Below are 24294 nucleotides of genomic sequence, written 5' to 3'. Positions count from 1 at the left end.
TTTGCAGACACCAGCAAACCGGAGAAAGAGAGGTGATATGATTGAGACTTAGACTTCTCAAAGGGTCACAGTTGATATAATTTTTCATTTTATAGAGGATGGGAAATGGACAAGAGGGCACCTATGAAAGTTGAGAATGAATGCTGTCAGGAATGGGATTTGGTCTAGATTTTTCTCTCATAGAGTAGTGCCTAATTGGAATGGATTGCCGTTGGGTGGTGTGTGTGTGTGTGTGTGTGTGTGCGTAAGCAGTGTGAATGAATTCAAGAATAAGTATGATTGTTGGTACATGTAGTATGTGGCCTCCCTCTATGAGTTCCTGACTCTCTGGTGTTCTCTCTCTCTCTCTCTTAATAATAATAATATTGCTTTGTAAGAGCTGGCTATCAGTAGTTGAATATTAATTCTTGATTCTTTTTGCACTGTTTGGTGATTGAATCATTTTTATTGCTTTTTTTTTAAGCTTTTAGGTCCACCAAACATATGAAAATGTGAAGTGATAGTTTATGGGAAACTGTTATTGCTTTAATTTTTTTTAACTTTTTGAATGATGTAGTTCATGCTCCATATTAAATAATTTTAGTATATTTTTAATTTGTTTATACCACAAGTTGTAACAATCACAGTTTAATCCTCAACCACTGGCAGTCCGTTCTTCTTAAAAGCACATGGGGATATGAAACACATGTTATTTGGATGAAGAATATTTCTTGTTTGACATCATATATATATATATATATATATATATATATATATATATATATATATATATATATATATACACAGTAAAACCCCTTTTTTACACTTTTCAGGGGACTGATGGAAAAAAGTACAAATAGCAGGAAATGTAAAAAACATTTTAAAAAAAGGCTAAAAAATGACTTACTGCTAGTATGTGAGTCTAGATACTAGATTACAAATTTTAATAATGGAAAATAAGTGAATTTACAATGTACTTACGTTTATCTATTTTAAAAAATCTTAAATTGTTGATTGTTTTTTGACTTTGCACCAGATTGCTTTGAATTGAGTTCAATGCTTGACCTGTTTTTTTACTATTGTGTTCAAAGTGGACACGAAGAGTCCAAGACCTTATGCTAAATGCACACATGTTACAGCATGCCAATTTACACGTCACAGAATTGCCATCTTTTCTTCTACCGAAATACATTTTCTGTCTTTTTTCTCCATGTTACTAACATGGATAATCCGCCACTGCAACTTTCACATGCTAAATTACGTTGCAGAAATTCTGCAATATCAATTCATACTGTGATTGAAAAATCACGGTATCGCTCATTACTACAGTACTGCTGCATGCGCGCAAGTCACCGTGATGGCAGAAACAAAACTACAGCCGAAAGCAACGCCACCTGAGAACAGAAATGCACAGATTTCTGCTGAAATCGATTCGAAAATCGGTATTGCCACCGAGAAAAAAAAACGCAAATCACGGGAAATAACGTCCACATCAAGTTGTTAATGGTGGGAAAACAATACATCGTGAGAATAGACTTTTAACTTTTTGAATGATGTTGTTCATTCTCCATATATTAAATATTTTTAGTGTATTTTGTAATGTCTTTATCCCGCAAAAGCAGGTAGCACAGCTTGTGAAACTAGTAGTTTAAATACATTACTGTTATTCTGTGGATATACTGTGTAGTCTTGTTGTTATAAAAGCCAAATAAAATAAATCATAATTAAAAGATAAACTAAATCCACTTTTTTATTTCTTCCAGTAACCGAATACTTAGCCACCGAACCGTTAGAACTGTTACTGACTAGAATTGAATCACTTGCTGGAGCTGGCTATGAAGAAGCTGCTTTATGTTTATGCAAGTGTTGTGTTAAATACTGCAATAATGAAACACTTCATGTAAGTGGAGGAGTGAAACCATCAGATGAAGGAGGAGGCCATAAAAGAAATTTTGCTTACAAACAGTCATTTTTAGAATGGTTTGTTGTATTATTGCAGCGAAAAGGAGAATTGTCTCATTTGACTAAAGAGGTAGGTATTTAAATTGTGTTATTATGTGATTTTCTTGCTTTTATGATTCATAATACAAGCATTGTTTTAGTAATTCCATGTGCACATTCTAAATTATTGCTGTTTTTTGGTGTTCAGCTTAAATTTATAGTAAGCATGCCTTTTGAGCACACTTACCTATCCTCTTCGCTCTCTGTGGAGATTAGGGCCTCAACCATCAACTTCCATCTGATTCCATTCAATGCTTCTTCTTTTTTGATCTCTTTCCAGGAACATCCCAGCCATCTTACCTCTATTTCTAGTTCTCTTCATTATGTTATCCTGGGTCTACCTCTTTTCCTCTTGCCTTGGGGATTCTATTCTAGTGCAATTTTTGCTGTTTCGTTATCTGGATTCCTGATTGTGTGACCTATCCAGTTCCATTTTCTTTTAGTGATTTCATTATCTGATGCTGGTCAAACCAGCATCAGATAAAAAAAAAAAGTTTGTATCTAAAGTTGAGCAGCTGCTGAATAATCTTTAGTCCTAAATTGCTTGGATAACCGATTTATTTAAATTATTATTTGTGATTACCAAATTGCCATTTCTTGCAGGTGATGATGATGATCAGCCTGTTTTTCTACCCACTACAGGATGAAGGCCTCTCCCATTGTGGGAGGGTTGGGTCTACTTCTCCCGTGGTGACCCAGTCCATCTTGAGAGAGTGTATATATACTTGGATGAATGAATGCATGAAGGTGGAAGGCAATCACAAACATTCATGAGGCGGGATTCGAACCCACAGCCTCTTGGGTGGAGAGTGAATACGCCAACCACTCGGCCAACCAGGCTCGCTGTTGCATAACACAACTATTGTAATGCCAGAGATGTATATGCTGGAAACATGCCTAGCATGATGTTAGTATAGATTATAAATTAAATATGGTAATTGTTAAGATAATGAGTCAGGCTAGAATAGGGAGATGTCATTTGAGTAAATTTATATTCAACAAGAAAGAAATCAGCCAATCAACAAACTACCAGTATGCAAGGCGGTTCAAATTACTTTTTTACCATTTGATACTGAGGGTTGGGCTAGAAATAAAATAATAATCAAAGACTGAAAAAGTTCTGAGAAATTTACGTTTAACAAAACCACATTCCTCCAACAAGGCCTTGTTGGAGGAATCGTATTAATAATGAGGTATTGAAGAATTATTTGACTTAACATTCAGAAATGCTTTTACAAAACTAATCTAAGATATGCTCAAATAAACAAATAAAAATTGAAAGATTTGCAAACAATATGTTGGAATTAAAATCACGATATTGCCATTGATGCCATCCGTTCATGCCCCTAACCTTTCTCAGGACTTTCATATCTGCAGTCTCTAGTCTTTGGTCACATGTTTTACTTCTGACCCAGCTCTCAGATCCATAAGTTAAAATTGGTTTGAACACATTCTCTTGTATATTTCTCTCTTATTCCATGTTAATTTATTCAGTTGACTTCCTACCATACCAACTTTGTTGATTCTGTTGGTTATTTCCATATTTAATTTACCATTTTCACTAAAAATCGTGCCTAAATATCTGAAATGTTTCACTTGTTCTATAGGTTTTCCATTCGTAATGGAGTTGATATTTTCAATGCTTCTGGCTATTTTCATTGTCTTTGTCTTTGTCTTGTTATTGCTGACCTTCATACCATATCTATTACAACAGTTATTCACTGTTGTAATAGATATGGTATTAAAACAGTTATTCACTTTAGTCAGGGAATCTTGCAGACTTGTAGCAGATTTATTTAGAAGTATAACATCATCTGTAAAGCAAAGAGCTTGTTAATATTTATTGTATTATCCTATAGGCTGACTGCGCCATTGTTAATATTTATAATGTGTATTATAAATAATATTTCATTTACTAACAATTATTTTTATTTTGACTCCGAGTGTCCCTATATGTTATTATATTTGCACAAAGAGTTCACTCCAATTGGTGCAATGACTTTAACTCACTTTTTCAGAATCCAGCTAATCATTGACTCAACACCAAGTACAAAATAAACACATTTAATAAAACTTAAAACAATATATATACACTTCTAGTAAAAATACATAACTACAATTACAGATTATATGGATCCAAGGCCTTATTAAAAAAATATAAACTTACTCTTAAGACAAAACACCTTTTTTTTTACAATCACAAAAAAAATGTTCATAGTCTTATTCTCTTCCTGTTAAGGCTCTTTCCAGAAGTTACAAGGTTCTGTACTTCATTTTTTTAGGATCCCTTTAAAATTCCTTTTTACTGCCTCACACAAAACAAAATCAAGTTCCTTCCTACTTGAATATATCTTGGCCAGTTTATAAAAACTTAGTTTCAAGATTTCCCTTTTCTTTACTTATTCCTTCTTGAAACATATTATTTCCACTATTCCTTTTTCGGAATACAATATGAAATTCCCTTTTGACTGCCGCACACAAAAAATTCAAGTTCCTTCCTACTTGAATATATCTTCGGCCAGTTTATAAAAACTTAGTTTCAAGATTTCCTTCTTCTTTACTTATTCCTTCTTGAAACATATTATTTCCACTATTCCTTTTTCGGAATACAATATGAAATTTCCTTTTAACTGCCGCACACAAAAAATCAAGTTCCTCCCAACTTGAATATTCCTCGGCCAGTTTATAAAAACTTAGTTTCAAGATTTCCTTCTTCTTTACTTATTCCTTCTTGAAACATATTATTTCCACTATTCCTTTTTTCAGAACACAATATGAAATTTCCTTTTAACTGCCGCACACAAAAAATCAAGTTCCTCCCAACTTGAATATTCCTCGGCCAGTGTTCTAAAAACTTTTCGAACGCTCTCTTGTTTACCACTGTAACTTGGATACGCAACGCTTTCTTGTCAGCTGTCAATCAAACATCAAGTTCACTCCGGGAGCATGCGCACTTCAACAACGTCAGAAACTACGCATTGTAAAAATATGGCTGACTCGCTGTATCCACCAGCGCTGAAGAAAGTCTTTCATAAACACAAAATTCAACATTTAAAAATACAACATACTTTCTTATAAATAATACAAATAATCAATTAAGTAAGTACTTCAATATTTTTACTTCTTTACATATTACTTCTAACATAATATTTTCGTAACGAGCACATCACAAGTGCAGACACTGCGTGTATGAAAACAAAAACTAACAAGCAATATTAATACGTAAAAATATTCAGAATTTATAATATGATTATTTTTACATCAGTTTCATTTTTCTGTGAAAAAAAATTTTTTTTTTAAAAAAAAATTTTTTTATATTTAACCTACGTCTAAACAAAATTTTAATATTTATTTCTAGATCGTTATATTTTAAGTTCTAATCTAATTATCTAATCATTATGTATATCTTCTGAATCACTAGTTTCAGAATCATCTGACACTAGAGATAATTCTGAACTTTCTTCTTCCAAATTAGTATACTTAAAAATTTCATTTTTATACCTTTCAAACACTTCATTTAAACTACTTGAATGATGTCCTAAATCTATAGAATCATCACTATCAGAATCAGTTTCTACAGGTTTTTGTGATTCTATAAGTTTCTGGGATTCCTTATCCTTACTAACTAAATTTGAGGTATCTTTAACTTCCCTTTTCTTATTTAATCCTATATTTATCAACCTATGAAATTCCGCTATACTTTCATCAATGTTAGAATCAATTTGATTATCATTATTCCTACATTGTACATCATCTGAAATGTGTGTCTTGGGAATTCTAAAATTTCTTGTATTTTGGTTCATTTTACCAAAATTTAATTTTTTCTTTCGCTGCATATTTGAATTATGCAGCGAATTTTCAAAGTTATTATTACTCCATACATCAAGGATATCTGTTTATCCAGTTTTCCTGTCACCTTTATCATTTCTAATTCCTTTTACAGCACTCTTTCCTCCGTTTCTGTGCTTCTTCACCAACCTCCAGAATATCTTGCCACCTTCTTGATATTTATTTTCTGTGTTCTTACCAAAGTATTCCCATGGCTTTTGTTTAGTTAGTTTCACACAGTGTTTAGCTTTCTTACATTTGTCTCTGTATTCTCTATGAGCACAAGCTGACATATTTGCCAGGAACTTTTGATATGCTTTCTTCTTTTCCTTCACTGCCTCTTTAACTTCCTGGCAAATCATTGAATCATTCAATGTTTTCTTCTATGATTGCCACTGAATCTCCAAGTTTTGGTTCCTGTTCTCAAATCTTTCATTTTTTTCTTGAATAATGTTTGTGTATTTTAGTGTACAGTTCATATCTGAGAGCTGCTCAACTTTTATTTGCTTTACAACTTTCTTATATGTTCTTCTTTTCAGTATGAAATTCAATTTTAACCTGCTCAAGACTAAATATTGATCGCTTCCAATTTCAAATCCTCTGTACACTCTGGTGTCCTGCACCAGGGAGAAAACATCACTATCAACAGTAACATAGTCAATGAGACTTCTCTTCTCTCTCTCTCTCATTCTCTCTGAGAATTTGTGCACATTTTTATGTTTTAACATGTATTAGTAATAACTAGTCTCTTAATAATTGATGGATTTTTATATTGAGGAGATATTCATAGATATTATCATGATATTATTAATCCTACCATAGAGATGATCTCTGTTTCTAACAACTATTTTTTTTTTTATTCCGAGTGTACCTATATGTTATTATATGCACAAGGGTTCACTATTAATCCTACCATAGAGATGATCTCTGTTTCTAACAATTATTTTTTTTTTTAATTCCAAGTGTACCTATATGTTATTATATGCACAAGGGTTCACTCCAATTGGTGCAGTGATCTTAACTCTTTCTTTCAGAATCCAAATAATCACTGACTCAAGACCAAAATACAAAATAAACACATTTTATAAAAAAAAAAACAATATATATACACTTCAAACAACTTTACATAACTAACTACAAATTAATTGGATCCAAGGCCTTTTTAAATAAACTTACACTTAAGATTAGACTAAACATTTGTTTGCACAATCACAAAATGTTCATAGCCAGTTTCTTTCTCTGTCAAGGCCCTTTTCCGAAGATATATGACTCTATTCTTCATTTTTACAGGATCCTTTCTCATCACTTACGTAGCACACATTAATTTGCCCAAACTTAATTCTGTCTCTTTTCTTCAGTAGAAATAATAGTCAGATCCGGCGTCCTTAATACAGATGAAACTTCCTAATCAGAATTTTCTCGAACATTCCTTTAGAACGTAAATAGCAAATTCTTCTTTTATTCATTAAATGCTTACTGACAGTCTTAACTCTTCCAATTAAAAAAAACTTACAGCTCTACAATTCCCTTTTCCGGAATCTACTATAAATCTTTCAGTTAGCGTTTCCTCCAATATTCCTTTTAAAACGCATATACAATATTTTCTTTTATTTATCCACATACTTATTCCACATTAAAACTTAATAGTTGCACGATTCCTTTTTCGGAATATATTATTTATTTTTCCTCCGACTGTCACATAAAAAACTTAAGTTCTTCCGAACCTAAATATCTGCCGGCCTGTGTTCTAAATTCCTTCCGAACGCTATCTTGTTTACAGCCGTTACTCAGATACCGATTGCTTTCTTGTCAGCTGTCAATCACTCATCAAACTTCTCAGCGAGCATGCGCACTCCTTAAAAATGGCAAGCGAGAAACTAGGTGTATTGGCTGGCACGTTGTCTCCGTTAGTGACAAAAGAGAATGTCTTCATAAAACACAACTTTTGATAATTTTAAATTACAATAAAATTTGTTTAAAGTAACACAATTATTCACATCTGGTAAGTACAATTTTTTGACTTCTTTACATATCACTTTTGACAAAACAATTTCCATAACAGGCACATCGCAAGTGCCGACAATGCGTGTTATGAAAACAAAACTAATAAACATTTTAACATAAACAATACGTAAAAATATTCAGAATTTTAATTATGATTATTTTTACAAGTCCATGTCCTGAGCAGAAATTGAACAGGTATTTGCCATTATTCTTAGCTTTGCTCTTTTCTCCAAATTTTCCAAAATATTTTTGTATGTCTGACAGTCATTTCCTACTCTGCTATTTAGATTCCCAACAAGGATGAACTTTTCCTTTTTCATTGTGTCAGTTGCTTTCTCTAAAGCCTCAAAAAATTCCTCCATTTCTACCTTAGTAGAACATTCTGGGACAATAGGCACAAATAAGTCTCATTGTCCAGTTCCCCATTTTCTGAAATTTGCCCACATTACTCTACTTGATATTGCTTGCTATTCAAGAAGATTAACCTCGTATTTAGTGTTGAATACTATGGCTACTCCTTCTTTTCCTTGATTGTCATTGCCTGAATATAACGTTTTGTATTATATTCAACAGCATTGACCCTTAAGCTCCCTGTCATCCAAACATTTAATTTCACAATTGTTTTAGAAAAAATCCTGTGTCCTCTGATTATGGCTAACATTGAATTGCTATCAGAACACTACTGCATGATGAGGCTGATGTCATTAAGCTACCAGATGCCCCTACCTTGCTTTAAAAAAAAGAAAAAAAAAACCTCCAGAAAACAGTATCTCTAATAAAGTGGTCTTGATAAATCTAAAATTGAAAACATTTATTGAAAATAGACAAAGGAAATGCCATGGTGATCCTATATGCACTATAATAATAAAAAAATAATTATTATTGGATGTGGCACCATATTTTCCTGTAAGGAAGGATCCCACATCATCAAAAAATAAAACCATAAGGCTTGTGAAATAATGGAAACTTTGTCCGTGTTAAAAATTCTTTGCCTGCACACATCAAAACTACATGGGCTAACTAAGGTCCTCAACATTGAGCCGATTGTGCCCCATCATGGATGCCATAAATTGTTCCACATATAAACTTAACTTGCTAACTAAACATATAGCATTTGAATTCAACAAGCACATTGGCAAAACATTGTCTTATGTAAAAAAAAAAAAAAAATATTTGCACACTTGAAAACCACTATACACAATTTTCAGTTGTGAGGTTATGTGTTTGTCTCTCTTCTTTAAGCACCTCCTTAAATCATTGTATTTCAGCTGGAATAAGTGGCTCTTCAAGGTGTAGCAATGGGTTCCTTACTTTCCCACTTATTGCTAACTTATATAGGAAATCTTCTTTTGATACCTTTAGTACTAAATTCAGCCTTCCCTCCCCACCCCTTTAAGCTTATCATATAGCTGAGGTATATAGATCATGCCTTTGTCATTTGGACCTTTTCCACAGACTCTTTCTGAATTAGTACAGTTCCTCAACAACAGCCACCTCCAAATTAGTTTTACTATTGAAGAGGAAAAAGAAGAGGCCTCTAGCCTTCATGGATCTCTCATGGGGTTCAGTCTATTTAAGCCCACATGCACAGACAGACTTACCTTTTCACATCCACATCAAAAACTTCACATTTTCAAAACTAGTGTCCTTGAAGGAGAGAATTTTGTCCACAGGACCTCCACTGCATCTGAAACAATAGGCTCTGCTTTCATCCTTTGAACAAAACAGTTACTAGCAAAGGCCCTTGCTAAACTTCTTAAAAAAGACCCCCCCTCCCCCATAGACTACACATCTACAGCATATCTCTACTCTGGACAAAATCTCCATCTTCCTGGAACAAATCAAGGACCACTAGATCCTCTTTTCATACTAGTTGTCTCTTGTATTTCCTGTCAGTGTGGAATTCAGTATTTTAGACAGACATGACTACCTTCATAAGAAGAAAAGAACATAAAAGATATATTCAGTATGGGCAGCTTGTCATAATATGCCCTGGAGGAAGACCATTTTATCAGATGGAAGAAAGCCAGACTAGTACACAAATCCTAGAGACTGTCCCTGAATGCATCTCATGTTCTACAAAAGAACCCAATGAACTGTAATAGAAATGGTGTATTTCTACACAAATTTCGGTTCACTGTACTATCATTCAATTGGTAACAATCATGGAAGTTCATGAAGAGTGTAGATTCTACAGTTGTTTTTTTTTTCCCAAGTTTATGTAACGTAAAACTCAAGTTTTACGTTATATAAACCCCGATAGGGAGATACATACTTATTCTTGAGATCATTTTATTTTCTGATTGCTGATTGTGTTTCTTTAAAGTTCCTTTGATAATGCTAACTTGAGCTTCTGAAACATCGGTGTATAAATAATTAATTTTGTTAATGAAGTATTTATTTTCATTCCATTTCCATGTAGTATTTATTCCAGAAACTTCAGCATGAATCTTTACAATAGCTACATAAATCTGAATATGAAATTTTTGATGGTGGAATATCTAGACTGGATTGTGATATATATATATATATATATATATAAAAATTTACAGGGGATTTGAAATCGGCACTGATCACAATTTATTTTTAAACATGATAAAAATTATCAGGTTCAATTTCAAAGTATTTTAGAAGTTTCATGTCTTATTGTGTTGGAAATAAATAAGGATTATTGCATGTTTAGATTTTTACTTATTTGTCATTCTTTACCCCTAGGGGAAATAAAGTTTAATTTCATTTGCAACCAAGTGAATAAACTTTCTACAGATGTAATAATGGTTTTATAGAATTTTCGTTTGAAGCTTTTTAAAATACTGTTATGTTTCTATATTTTGACTGGATACCAGTAACAATGTATATTTCATTATATAGTACTGTCATAGTATCTTAACTCCTCCCTACCCAAGGGAAATGTTAATGATGAATTCTCATTAGTTTGATCTGAAATATTCTTTTCTTTGTATAGACTGCAAGCTTATCATGCCATGATGGAGTTCAGTTAATCCAGAGTATTACTGGCAAAAAATTTCCAGGTTCTCTCATTTTAGCCGAAACACTGGCACATATATTCTTAGTACGTGATCTCCTTTTCCCTTCTTCTTATTGTTGTACTAAAGTAAGTAAAATTTTCAGCTTTTATCTTTAAAAAAAATTTTTTTTCTTCTTATTTATCCTTTTTCTTAACTCTGAAATATAAAATGTTTCGTGTTACATATTTTGTGATACTCCTGATCTATTTGCTGGAGAAATGTTTTAAAACTGAGTAGTGTTTTTATTTCGAATATTATTTACTTAAAGTATTATTTGCAAATATATTATTTATCCATTTAATGACTTTGCTCAAAAGTTTCATAATAGCTGTTTGAGTTAATGATGTATTCATATCTGCTACAGTAGAACATGCATCATAATAGTCCATGAAATTCAGTTTGAGCATGAGTTGATCTGCCTTCATTTAAATGTATAATTAATACTGCTATCTGTGATTAAACTATTACATATGAAAAATTCATTTGTGCCTGATTTTGAAGAGACTTCAAACCCACATATCAACAACAAAAGAAATTTTAGATTGGAACAGCTTGGAATTAACATTGGCCTTGAGGTGACATCGGAAGGATATGGAGGAGCTTGTCTAGTCTCATTTGAAAGACATTTTTGAAAAAAGAAATCTTCAACAGTGAGAATTTTTATCAGGACCTGTATATACATATACTGGTCATTGAATTAGAAATTTTTATTTAATACTGTGTTAGACCTCCTTTAGCCTGAATTGCAGTACATGTGGTTTGGCATGGATTCCACAAGGTGGTGTGGATTTCATCTACAGCATATCAAGCATTCACCAGACAGCCCTTTAACTCGCTCAGATTTGATGGAAGAGAACTTTGCTCCCAGATCTATTTTTCTATCATGTCCTATACATTCTCAGTGGGGTTCAGATCTGGGTTTTGTGGTGGCTAGAGATGATGGTGGAAGTGGCTGCAATGCTTGCTGGACCACTGCTGAACAATTTTTGTGTGATGGACAGTAGCATTGTCATGTATGAAACAACCATCAACTGCTGGATAAAAAGTCAGCATTGTGGGTGGACTTGATTTTCAACAATGTTCAGATATTCCTTGGAGGACACCCAACCTTCTAGCAATATTACTGGACCCTTTCTTTACCAACAGAACTTGCTCCACACCTTGACACCATCCACAGAATTTTGAGTTGTGTTTACAAGGCAAGCTGAGTTCATTGCTTCATGGGTTCCTACCAAACTTGCTGTCCTATGTCTGTACAGAAAAAGGTGAACCATGGCTTGTTCACAACATGACTTTTTTTTTCCCATTGTCCAGTCATGGTGCTCCTGACACCACTGTAGATGAACTTTCTGGTTCTTCACAGAAATCATTGGTTTCTATATAGGCTGCCACTACTGATCCTCTTCAATTCCTTGTGCATAGTTTGGTGAGATATGGTCAAGAATGGCCTTCATTAAATGCTTTGGTCAGTTGATGCACAGGAAGTTCTATTTGTCTTTACAAGCCTTCTCAGACGATGGCAATCCCATTCCTGACAGACTGTCTTAGGACCAGAGTTACACCTTTTCGACAAGCAATGTGGGTTATTTTTTCAATGAATAAGCATCCAGGATATCTCGCCTTTTGAGAAACCAGTCAGTTCTGTTTTCAAAATTGTGACTCCAGCCAGACAGACATCTACAATAAGCCCTTTATCAAACTCCAAAAGATCCTTTGTTTTTCTCATTGTGATCAACACTATTGACCAGTTGCATTCTTAAATAGTTGCCTAGAACATGTGATGATGACCTAGTATTTTACATATATGCTGTGTAGGTGACGCTTATGCACATCTGATAAAGGTTTCTAATTCAGTGGCTGGTATGTATATATACAGGAACTATAAAAGAACTCGCAGTACAGTTTCTGAAGGAAATTGTTGCTAAGGTACACATACTGATGTTATAACTTTTCAACCAATTACAGACCATGTAAAAAAATTATCATCCTTATCTGCTCCACCAAAGACTAGCCACGTTTCCCATATCATCCAGGTGTTTACCAAGTCTCTTGTAGTTGCAAACTATCCAACTATGGCCAAACAGGCAGAACATCCAACATCAGAATTGCTGAACATAAGGACTATATCCGTTTCCATCACTACAGCCACTCAGGTCTTGCTGACCATGATTTTGGATACCTTCCATAGAATACACTGGAAGAAAGCCACTCTACTCCATTGCAGCAGATACACTGCTCAAAACAATTAGGGGATATTTTAGTTTCTGTCGGATAATTATAAATTTCTGCAAAATAATTATAACTGTTGAGTACTTTATACATGAATAAATATTTCTTACTTGTGGATAGGGTGTAATTGATGAGATATTGTTTAAATAATCGATATTTATTACAAATTGTGTTACATTTGTAAATTATTTTTATAACTATAATTTACAAGAAAATCAAAATATCCCCTAATTGTTTTGAGCAGTATATAAATAAGAGGGACTTTTCCTTGAATCTGTTTCTTCTTTAAGAAACCATCCTAACCTCAAGGAAATGATTTTGAAACTTTCCCAAATTGGGAATCTCTCATTCTCCATACCTCAGTCCATCAGCCAAGGATTCCCAATTTTTCTACTAGGGGGCACTGTTGAGGACTTTAGGTCTGCTCTCAGTTGAAATGCTTCATCTTCATTACTTAGTGTAGTGTTTGCTTGTTCACAACTTGTTATATTTTGTTTACTGATGATAGAAAATTGACTTTGCCAAAATATTGGAAGTATTAATGAAATTTATATTAGTTAATATGTTAGTTTGTGTTGTAATTTACTTAAAAAGTACAGTTATGAATAGCCAACATATAAGCCTTATCACTAGACAAACCGATGCTGAAATTGAGATGTGTGTTTATCCCAAATGAGATGTCGAAACTCATGAATGTACAATGTAATGAAAACAGTATGATTAAATAACAGTTTAATGCTTCCAATATTTCATTTCAATCACAGAGACATCTTTAAGGGGTACAACATAAATTGCACACACACATTCACACACAAAGTAAAATGAAACTTAGTAGACTCAAATCTAGTTAGAAAGAACGATCTCTTTAGGCATTTAGTAGGAAGCATAGGTAGTAACTTAGGATGCTTAAGAATTACTGATTCCCATATTTTGGGAGGATTGGTATTTAAAGGCATCTGCAGATTTTTTTTTTTAAGTGAGGGCTCTCACATTTGAACTTGCTGTAATGAATCATAATAGTATATTTTTTCACATGGACTAGATCTGACTATTTGTAATCATGTATATGGAATAAATTTTAGCCTTGAGGTGACATAGGTGAACTGGCAGGAACAAGGAACTCTATACACACCAGGAATTGAGATAGGAAGGAGTTGGTCATTAGAGGAATGAATGAAGGTAGCCGGTTTCATGTGGGACTTGAATACAGTGCAGATATATCATTTTTTCTGAAGTGGCAATTTTTTCTCACATATCCCTCACATTGGAAATAATGATTGCATTACTGTAATCTGTATGTTATAAAGAAGATCAAAGATTGATGCTGTTGGAATTGTAGACAGATAAAATGTGTCAGGATTTAGTTCAACTGTGTGTGTGTGTGTGTGTGTGTGTGTGTGTGAGAGAGAGAGAGACAAACCTCATTGGAATAGATATTCATGGCTCTAGTAGTATTAATAATACCATACTACTGGGATTAGGGTTGGGGGGGGGGGAGATTGTGAATATATCTAGCAGTGTTAGTAGTTTTCAGTATACTGTAAATGAAAATTATCCTTTGGAAAATGTATTTAATATTAAGGTGTATAGAAAACTAGATTATTGTTAATCTCTTTTTCCATAGTAAAATGGATTCTTGGATGTGGAATATTTAGATGGAGGAAGAATGTGTCTAAGCCCTGAGGCCAGATTGAGAACACACAATACATTCAATTAATTAATTCAGTTTAACATAAATTAATTCAGTGTTCATTTAATTAATCAGTCATCAATTAGTACTCATAGTGTAGTTGGAAGAACAACAACTCAGTGCACCTTTTAATTGGAAAAGATCTGAGTTTTGATTCTCATCATTACAAGAGCAACGTATAGTCAATATGAGATTGACTAACTCACTTAAAAGTGAATTAGTCAGTCTCATATAAAAGTGAAAATTTTCCTAAACTTTGAGTTTTCCATTTAACATATAGGCAAATTAGCTATGGAACATATGCAATTAACAAACAAAGATACTGTTAGTGGATGGCAGATAAAGTAGTGTATTAGTGGTCAGATTGTGTAGTATGCAAATGACGGATTCAGTAGCATAGACAATGGGCTGTGTGCTCTCCCATGATAGGTCCTTCAAGTACTTTGTGGTGTCATATTACAATAGTCAGAAAGCTTAAGTGGAGATGTGGCAAGAGGAACCTATTGTTGTGCTTTTCTGTCTGTTTGTATATTTTGTTTTTCCAAGGGAAGTAACTAAGAAGAAGTAGAGATCAGTAATGTCATGGGGGAAAATGTTTCAAGAGGATATTAGTGAAGAAAGAAGTGAAATGAAAGTCGATCATGATATCAGAATTACTTAAAACTAAATTTTTAATAGAAGCTTTAAAAAGGATAGAATTTTTAATGTAAGAAAAGGTGCATCCATTGAAGACCGAAAATGATTTTGCTAAGTGTTTGGATAACTTAGATGTGTCATTATGAAGCTCTGTAAGATTGGTGACTTTGATTTATTGAGTATTTTAGATTAATTGATGCATCTTTTTAGTATATTATTGCAATTTTAGTGGATTTATTGTATTTAGTGCTTTTAGTGATATAATTGTAAAAATACCGTGAGTTAAATATTTTTACAAATGACATCAAAAACTTTAACTTTTTCTTTTAGAACAAAGCAATTTCAAAAGCACAAGTTAGTGTAAGTGATCAGGAGCATTGCAGCATTGGCATTGATACTATAAGCAAAGATATTTGAAATATTCCAACTAAAATAAACTGTTACAGTTGACCAGAAAATTAGAAAAAATTGAGAAATGTTTAAAGAAACTTGGGATAAGAAAAATAATTAGAACAAGAAGAGGTAGGAAAGCACTGAGGTTGGTAATAAAAATAATAAGTCAATTAGAATATAAGAAAAAAAGTAGTATGGTATAGCAATTTGATCAAGAAATGTGCACTTGCCAACAGAGTCACTAGCTTCTAGCTTCCCATGACAAACATATTAGAGCAACAGAAAAGTGAAAGAGAGAGTGATTCTTGTTAGAACTAATGATTTAATTAGTGGCACGTATAGTATGAGATGAGGATATGAAAGGATTGTTGGAAGAAGTGAGAAAATTAAGAGAGTGAAAAATGTTGGTTTATTGCCGAGATACAACAATATCTGGCTCTGTGGAAGAAATAGGAGTGAATTTTTGGATGTGTGGAAAGGATTGATGGTAGAAAAGACATAAATAAGAAAGATGGTCTGCATATGAATGGATTTGGCAAGTCTGGAGAAATTATTTATCAGGGACAGTCAGGGAAAATAGATCATGAGATGAATGGTGTGAATGTGTGTGTGAAGTTCAGCTGTAGTATTCAGATGTGATGATATGAATGTTATTAAACATCATTGGCAAAGGAATGGAATTGTAAGCTACAGTTCCATAACTGTAGATGTAGCAAACTATGCAAAACTGTATATGTAAGTATAAGAAAAAGCCAGGTAGTAACATGTTACGACTATACACAAATGCCAGTAGCATCAGGAACAAAGGGTTCCTGAGTTTGTTGCTTTGGTATTGAATATGTTCTAATTTAAGATTGTTGGCATTAGTGAAACTTGGCTGTCAGTCGCATATAACTGATTTTTTTTTTTAATTTGATTTTTTATGGCGCAAAGGTCATACTGAGCCAGGACACAGGTCACAGCAGTACATATGGTAATAGGTTAGTAGGACAGTCACAAACATCCATGCCCTTGGCCGGATTCGGACGTGCAGCCTGTTGGCTGGAGAGCTGATACTCACACCACTCAGCCAATCAGGTTGGCAGATATAACTGAGTTCAAGTGTAAAGGATATAGCATTTTTAGTAGGAAGAGAACAATTGGAGAGGAGAGGGAGTATTACTAATGATATTTGTGAGTCCAGTTAGAGTAGAAATACAGGAAAACAATAATAGTAATAATATCTCATGTAGCATTGTGTTTGAGGCTATCTTGTGTGAAATGGAAACCACCATCATCATCATCAAATTCCTGCCATGTATCCTCAAGGAGTGTACAGGATATGATAGTACTACATGAAAAAAAATTTACATCATTACTAACTCCCTATCTACAATTTTTCTCCAAATCAGTCTGTTACCTGTCAACATTACAAAATTATCAGATCTTATATTTCTATCTTCAAAGGCTTTTGACTATATCAATCCACAAATATCTTGGTCTTCCTCTGGGTCATTTTCCTGCCACCCTGGCAGAGAACACTTGTTTTGCTAATCTTTCTTCGCCCATTCTGTTTTAAGTGACCATACCACCTGAGATTAGCTCTGCTAATGCATTCCTGGATGCTGACAATGTCAAGTTCTTTCCTAATATCCTCATTTTTAATATGATATTGCCATTGATTGCCACCTGTTCATGCCTCTAATCTTTCTCAGGACTCTCATATCTGCGGTCTCTAGTCTTTGGTCAAGTGTTTTATTTCTGACCCAACTCTCCATAAGTTAAAACTGGTTTGAACACTGTCTTGTATACAGCTAATTTAGTGTTCCGACTAATTTCTCTCTTATTCCATATGAATTTATTAAATTGACTTCCCACCATACCAGCTTTGCTGATTCTGTTATCTATTTCTATATTTAATTTACCATCTTCACTAAAAATCACGTCTAAATAGCTGAAATGTTTTACATGTTCCACAGGTTCTCCATTCACAACACAGTTGACATTTTCAATGATTCTACCTATTTTCATTGTCTTTGTCTTTTTATTGCTGACCTTCATACCATATCTATTACAACAGTTATTCAATTTAGTCAGAGAATCTTGCAGACTTGTAGCAGATTTATTTAGAAGTATAACATCATCCGCATAAAGCAAATTAATTTTTATATCATGTTTAATACCATTTTCCTTCATAATGTGATCCATATAGATAATGAATAACAGAGGGGATAATGTACATCCTTGTCTCACACCAGATTTAACATTAAACCATCTTCCTGTACTTCCTTCAATTCAAACTGCTGACTTACAATTCAAATAAAGACTAAGTATTGCTTCCCATTGACACCATATAACTGTAGCATATCGAATAGCTTCTCTCTTGGCACCTTGTCATATGCCTTTTTCCAAATCGACAAAACTTAAATACAGATCTCTGTTATATTCCCATGCTTTCTCGACTATTTGTCGTAAAGTGAAGATCTGATCCTGACAGCCTCTATTTGGCCTGAATCCAGCTTGTTCTTCACCAAGCTTTTCTTCCACAATTCTTCTCAACCATTTCTCAAGTATACTTGCATAGATCTTGCCAGGAACACTCAGTAGGGAAATACCTCTGTAATTCTCACATTCAGTTTTATTTCCCTTTTTATATATGGGTACTATGAGAGCTCTACTCCAATCATCAGGAATTCGTCCCTCTGTCCAGGCTTTCTGAACTATGCAATGCAGCCACTGTAAGATTCTTATACCACCATACATCTGCATTTCTGGTCGAATATCATCTACTCCTGCTTCCTTTCCACATTTCAAGCCTTTGATGGCTTTTTCTACTTCAAGTATGGATATGTATTCCTGAGTGCATGCCTATTCAGTGTTTTTTATCACTGTGCTGTCATCACTGCTTGTTTCATTTAGCAGTTTTTCAAAGTAATTACTCCATATTTCAAGGATATCTTTTTCTCCCGTTTTCTCTCTAACTCCTTTTACAGCGCTCTTTCCTCCATTCCTAAGCTTCTGCAACAACCTCCAGAATATTTTGCCACCTTCTTGATATTGATTTTCAATATTCTTGCCAAAGTCCTCCTATGACTTTTGTTTAGCTATTTTACACAGTGTTTAGCATTCTTTCATTTGTCTCTGTATTCTCTAAGAGCACAAGCTGACTTATTTGCAAGAAACTTTTGCTATGCTTTCTTCTTTTCCTTCACTGCCTCTTTAATTTCCTGTGTCCACCATGGAGTTCTTATTTTTCTATCTTTGCAGACAACTTCACCACATACCTCTCTAGCTGAATCAATCAGGGCTTTTTTCAAGGCTTGCCATTGAATCTCCAAGGTTTGATTCCTGTTCTCAAACTCTTTCATTTTTTCTTCAATAATCTTTGTGTATTTTAGTCTACAGTTCACATCTGAGAGCTGCTCAACTTTTATTTGCTTTAAAACTTTCTTACGTGATAATCTTTTCAATATGAAATTCAATTTTTTCCTGCTCAAGACTAAATAGTGATCACTTCCAATTTCAAATCCTCTGTACACTCTGGTGTCCTGCACCAGGGAGAAAACATCACTATCAACAATAACATAGTCAATGAGACTTATTGAGAATAGTCTTATTCCCTGCCTCTTCTCTCCATGTGAATTTGTGCACATTTTTATGTTGATATTTGGTGTTAGTAATAACCAGTCCATGTTCTGAGCAGAAATCCAACAGATATTTACCATTATTATTAGCCTTGCTCTTTTCTCCAAATTTTCCCAAAATATTTTTGTATGTCTCACAATCATTTCCTACTCTACTATTTAGATCCCCAACAGGGGTGCTTAAGGGTCAAAGCTGTATAACTGAGAGGAGACCTCCACATAGCCTTTAAAGGAATGCGGAGAACCGACCAAGGCTTCTGACCTAATGTCCAATCCTCACCTTCTCATGGTGCACCCTGTTAGGTATACTTGGATACTGAACGAATAAGGATGGGCTGGCAATTTGGGATTTAGTCGACCAAATTGTATTGTTATTGGTTAAACCAAAATAAAAAATGATGGTACGACATGACAAAATTTCATGCCGGCTGGGGCGTCGCCTGGTTAAACAAGGCCCCCGTTGTTTTCGCCAGGGGACCAGGGCTAACAGCGAAAAGTCAGCTACTGGAACAAATCTGAAAACAAACCCCAACTCAACATCACCAGGGTTAAAGATCGGTACTATCAACATATCAACCTGATATGTTGATACTATCAACCTGAATGGCAAAGAAATGCAGCTAACTGAGGAATTACATAAGTACGAGATCGACATAATAGGGTTGACTGAAACAAAAAAGATAAAAACTGGTGAAATCTTTCTGAGCAATAAATACAAAATGTTATATTCAGGTAATGACAATCGAGGACAAGAAGGGGTAGCCATAGTATTCAACAGAAAATACGAGGCTCATCTTCTTGAATGGCAGGCAGTCTCAAGGTAGAGTAATGTGGGCAGATATGAGAATGGGGAACTAGACAATGAGACTTATTTGTGCCTATGGTCCCACAGATGGTTCTACTAAGGTAGAAGTGGAGGAATTTTTTGAGGCTTTAGAAAAAGCAACTGACACAATGAAAAAGGAAAAGTTGGTCCTTGTTTTGGATCTAAATAGCAGAGTAGGAAATGATTGTGAGACATACAAAAATATTTTGGGAAAATTTGGAGAAAAGAGCAAAGCTAATAATAATGGCAAATATTTGTTGGATTTCTGCTCAGGACATGGACTGGTTATTACTAACACCATGTTCCAACATAAAAATGTGCACAAATTCACATGGAGAGAAGAGGCAAGGAATAAGAAAAGTCTCATTGACTATGTTATTGTTAATAGTGATGTTTTCTTCCTGGTGCTGGACACCAGAGTATACAGAGGATTTGAAATTGGAAGCCATCACTATTTAGTCTTGAGCAGGATAAAATTGAATTTCATATTGAAAAGAATAACATATAAGAAAGTTTTAAAGCAAGTAAAAGTTTAGCTGCTCTCAGATAATACACAAAGATTATTGAAGAAAAAATGAAAGAGTTTGAGAACAGGAATCAAACCTTGGAGATTCAGTGGCAAACTCTGAAGAAAACATTGATTGATTCTGCCAGAGAGGCATGTAGTGAGGTTGTCTGCAAGGATAAAAAAAATCAGAACTCCCTGGTGGACACAGGAAGTTAAAGAGGCAGTGAAGGAAAAGAAGAAAGTATATCAAAAATTTATATCCTATGATATTTTATCAGAGACTCTTCACCTTTTTCTTTTGCTTAAAACTGCAATAGTATAATTACTTTGGAAAAATAACGAATTCAATAAAAAGAAAGTGCACATGTTATCTAGCAGTATTTTGTGTGTGTGGTGATAATTTTTTTGTGGGGGTGGATTGGGGAATTAGCCATTAAAGGCGAATTAATTCTGTTATGAAAATTTTGGAAATAAAATTTCATTTTGACGCATTCATACATATGTTTCGAAAGATAAACTGTAGGGAAAATATTCCTACTTCAAAACTGCTGCATAATATCGAAATTAGCCGAAAATATGTACATAACAGTTGACTTCGTAACTGCCGTTTATTTCAATTTGTAGTGAGTGATTAGGGGGAAATCAAGAAAGTTGGAATGCAAAATCCTACAGATTACGTTATAAAAATTATGCATCACATGATGTGATTCAAGATTTACGTACGATTCTCTATAAAGCAAAATTTAAAAGTGCGTACCTTCGTGCAATCTGTGAACTAACCTTCTAATTAAGATTATGAATATAGAAGAAAACTTAATTTGGAACAGATGGAGGCTGTATTCATTTTTAGATTTGGATTTTCATGAATTTATAAAATAATTGTTTGACAAAAATAATTATCTTCTATCAAGTTCTGGGAGAATTCTAAAATGTATTGGTGATTAAAATAATTAGCAAAAAAATTGATAGCGACATTGATCTTCCAAAGTGATACAATATAAAGTGAAGAAAGTATGAAAGGATTTGTTATTTTGTGCTGGAATTAAAAACTATAATTATACGATAAAAACAAGCAGCAAAAAATGAATATAACTCATAGGTAATTAGCCTGATATAACTTAGAATCCGGTTACCGAGCAAACAGCAAGCAACTGTTTTTTTTGCTGTGGGCAACTGAACCTAGTTACTATGTACGCCAGGTAATCTAGTTAAGTGTTCTTTTCAGCGTGAAGGATTATTGCCCCTTCTAATGGACATTACGGTCAAACTGCACTTCTTATCCATGTTCTTTCCAGAATATTATCCAGGTTTGTTGGACGTGTATATACGTCCAGCAGAGAAATGGTACGCTTACATAGATGAATTTTGTGGAATACAGGAGTTCCTGTTAGTTTTATATTCTAAGGAAAGAACAATGTATTTCAAATGGAAGCAGGAGACCTCACAAATTTTTCAGCAACCTCTAGTTTCTATATTATGAATTTAATATTTAAAAATAAGTATTTTAAATATTAAATATTTAAAAGCTGTTTTTTATTGTTCTTTGTGAGGTTTAAAATGTGACCCCCATAAAGTGAGGCGACCAGCTTGCGCCTCATGCACCTAATGGTAAATGCAGCCCTGCAGGTGTTTACTCTTTTCTCAAAATTGACCAAAACATTTCTGTACGTCTAGTATTCATTTTCAGTATTGCTGGATAAATCAGCTTTACTTTGTCAGCTACTCACTCTAAGTGACTTAAACAACTCCAGTACTTTTAAATGATGTTTACGTATACCTGTATAAGGATTTCTAATTCAGTGGCTGGTACTGTGTAGACGTTCTTAGTAAAAAAAATTCTGTGGGTGTTTATATCTCACTGTTCACTTTCCTCATTTTGGAATTTGCTCACATCTGTACCCTTAAAATTGCATATATTTCAAAATGGAGGAAAATGAACAGTGAGATAATATACACACCCAAGGAAGGAAGGAGCAGTTATAGAATTCAACTCTGAACAATGCTTCTCTTTGTTTACAATTGAATTCTATAACTGCTCCTTCCTTTCTCTGATCACTATTGCTTAAATGTAACATCTTATTATTTAGCAGTAAGCCATCTGTTTTAGTTTTCCTCTTCTTAGTTGTACCAATCGCTTCTGCACTGTTCTGTTGATACTTCTTAGATTGAACTCAAGATGGCAGACTAAAGAAATTAAAGAGGTATTCCTGGAAAGTAAGAAGTTGTATATATTACAAATTCTGGAATGTAAGTCAGCATGTGTCCATAGAGAATGCAGAGAAGAAGTTTAAAAAAAGCTGTGTGCAAAAGTAGTTAAACAAAATTAATGTAAAGTCTTGAAGGAGAATAAATAAGATGAATATCATGAAATAGGATGTTCTGTAAGCTATTTTAAAAAAAAAAAGCTTAGAAATGACAAAAAGAGTACAAGGAATTAGAGATGATAAAGGTGGCATTAAATATACTGATTTCTCAGTATTATGGATGCTGGAGTAATTACTTCGAAAAAAGTTTTGAGTGACATAAGCACTGGCAGAACTATCTTCTTTGAGTGCCATCTCCTATCTGAAGTTGGCAACCACCTTGGAAAATTTTAAGTGATCCTCAGCTACTTTGAACTGTCCCCCAGAGCTTGTGATGTCTTCCATCCAAAGATTTACTTCTTCCATTTATCTTCCCTTTTATAACCAATTGAAGTATCTTATATTTTTCATTATGAAATAGGTGACCGAGATAAGCAGTTTTTCTCTTTTCATGGTATTCGAAAAGTTCACCTGATTTCCCCGTTTGTTTCAGTACTTCTTGATTGGACATTTTTGCTGTCCATGGGATTTTTGGCATTTGTCTGTATAACCACATCTCAAAAGGCTTCAAGTTTTTTTTTATCGATATTGTCTTTAAGGTCCAAGATTCTGCAATGTACAGCCCTACAGAACATACATGGCATTTAACCATGCATGTTCTAAATTTAAATTGCAGTTACACAGTGTTATTTCATCAGAAGAACATTTTTTTTCTTGGCAATTCAATTCTAACTTTTATTTCCATTTCTGGACTGCATTTTTCATTTAACCAGCATCTGAGATATTTAAATTTTGTCACTCTTTCTATTTGTTTCCTGTTTAAAGAAAGTGCTGAATTAAGAATTAAGAATTTGTTCACGTTCTAGAAGATTTTGAAGATCCTGAATATTGTCACCAGGAGAGCTCATTAGCATATTGGATGTTATTGATGATATCACTATTTACATTAATTCCCTCCACTCTTCTTTTTAAGATTTTTTGAAATATGGCTTCTGAGTATATGTTAAAAAAGGAGAGGCAACAGCACACATCCTTGTTTGGTGTTAATGGAGTCTGTAATAATGTCATCAACTTGAACAAATGGTTCAAGTTGAACCATTTGGTTCCAATATAAATTTTCGATAATCCTGATGTCTTTACCATCTAATCCAATTCTTTTTAATAATTCAATTATTTTAGTATGTTGGACTTTGTCAAATATTTTCTTGAAGTCAATGAAGCAAATTAATACTTCCTTGTTTTGAT

General features: G+C 33.8%; 1 protein-coding gene across 3 annotated transcripts in view; it reads left to right on the top strand.

The window, feature by feature from the left end:
* The window catches only part of LOC150108427 (uncharacterized), a 175637-nt gene that overhangs the window by 47730 nt on the left and 103613 nt on the right, over positions 1-24294 (top strand). For all 3 annotated transcript variants that reach the window (XM_090415837.1, XM_090415839.1, XM_090415838.1), the window contains exons 4-5: positions 1743-2011; positions 10778-10927. In XM_090415837.1, coding sequence (XP_090271963.1) covers positions 1743-2011; positions 10778-10927 — 419 coding nt within the window. The remainder of the gene's footprint in view (positions 1-1742; positions 2012-10777; positions 10928-24294) is intronic.

This window comes from Typopeltis vanoorti, chromosome 3, assembly GCF_054136105.1.
Source record: "Typopeltis vanoorti isolate ZY-2024b chromosome 3, IOZ_Tvanoo_1.0, whole genome shotgun sequence".
NCBI lineage: Eukaryota > Metazoa > Arthropoda > Arachnida > Uropygi > Thelyphonidae > Typopeltis > Typopeltis vanoorti.
This window is presented reverse-complemented; position numbering and strand designations above follow the sequence as displayed.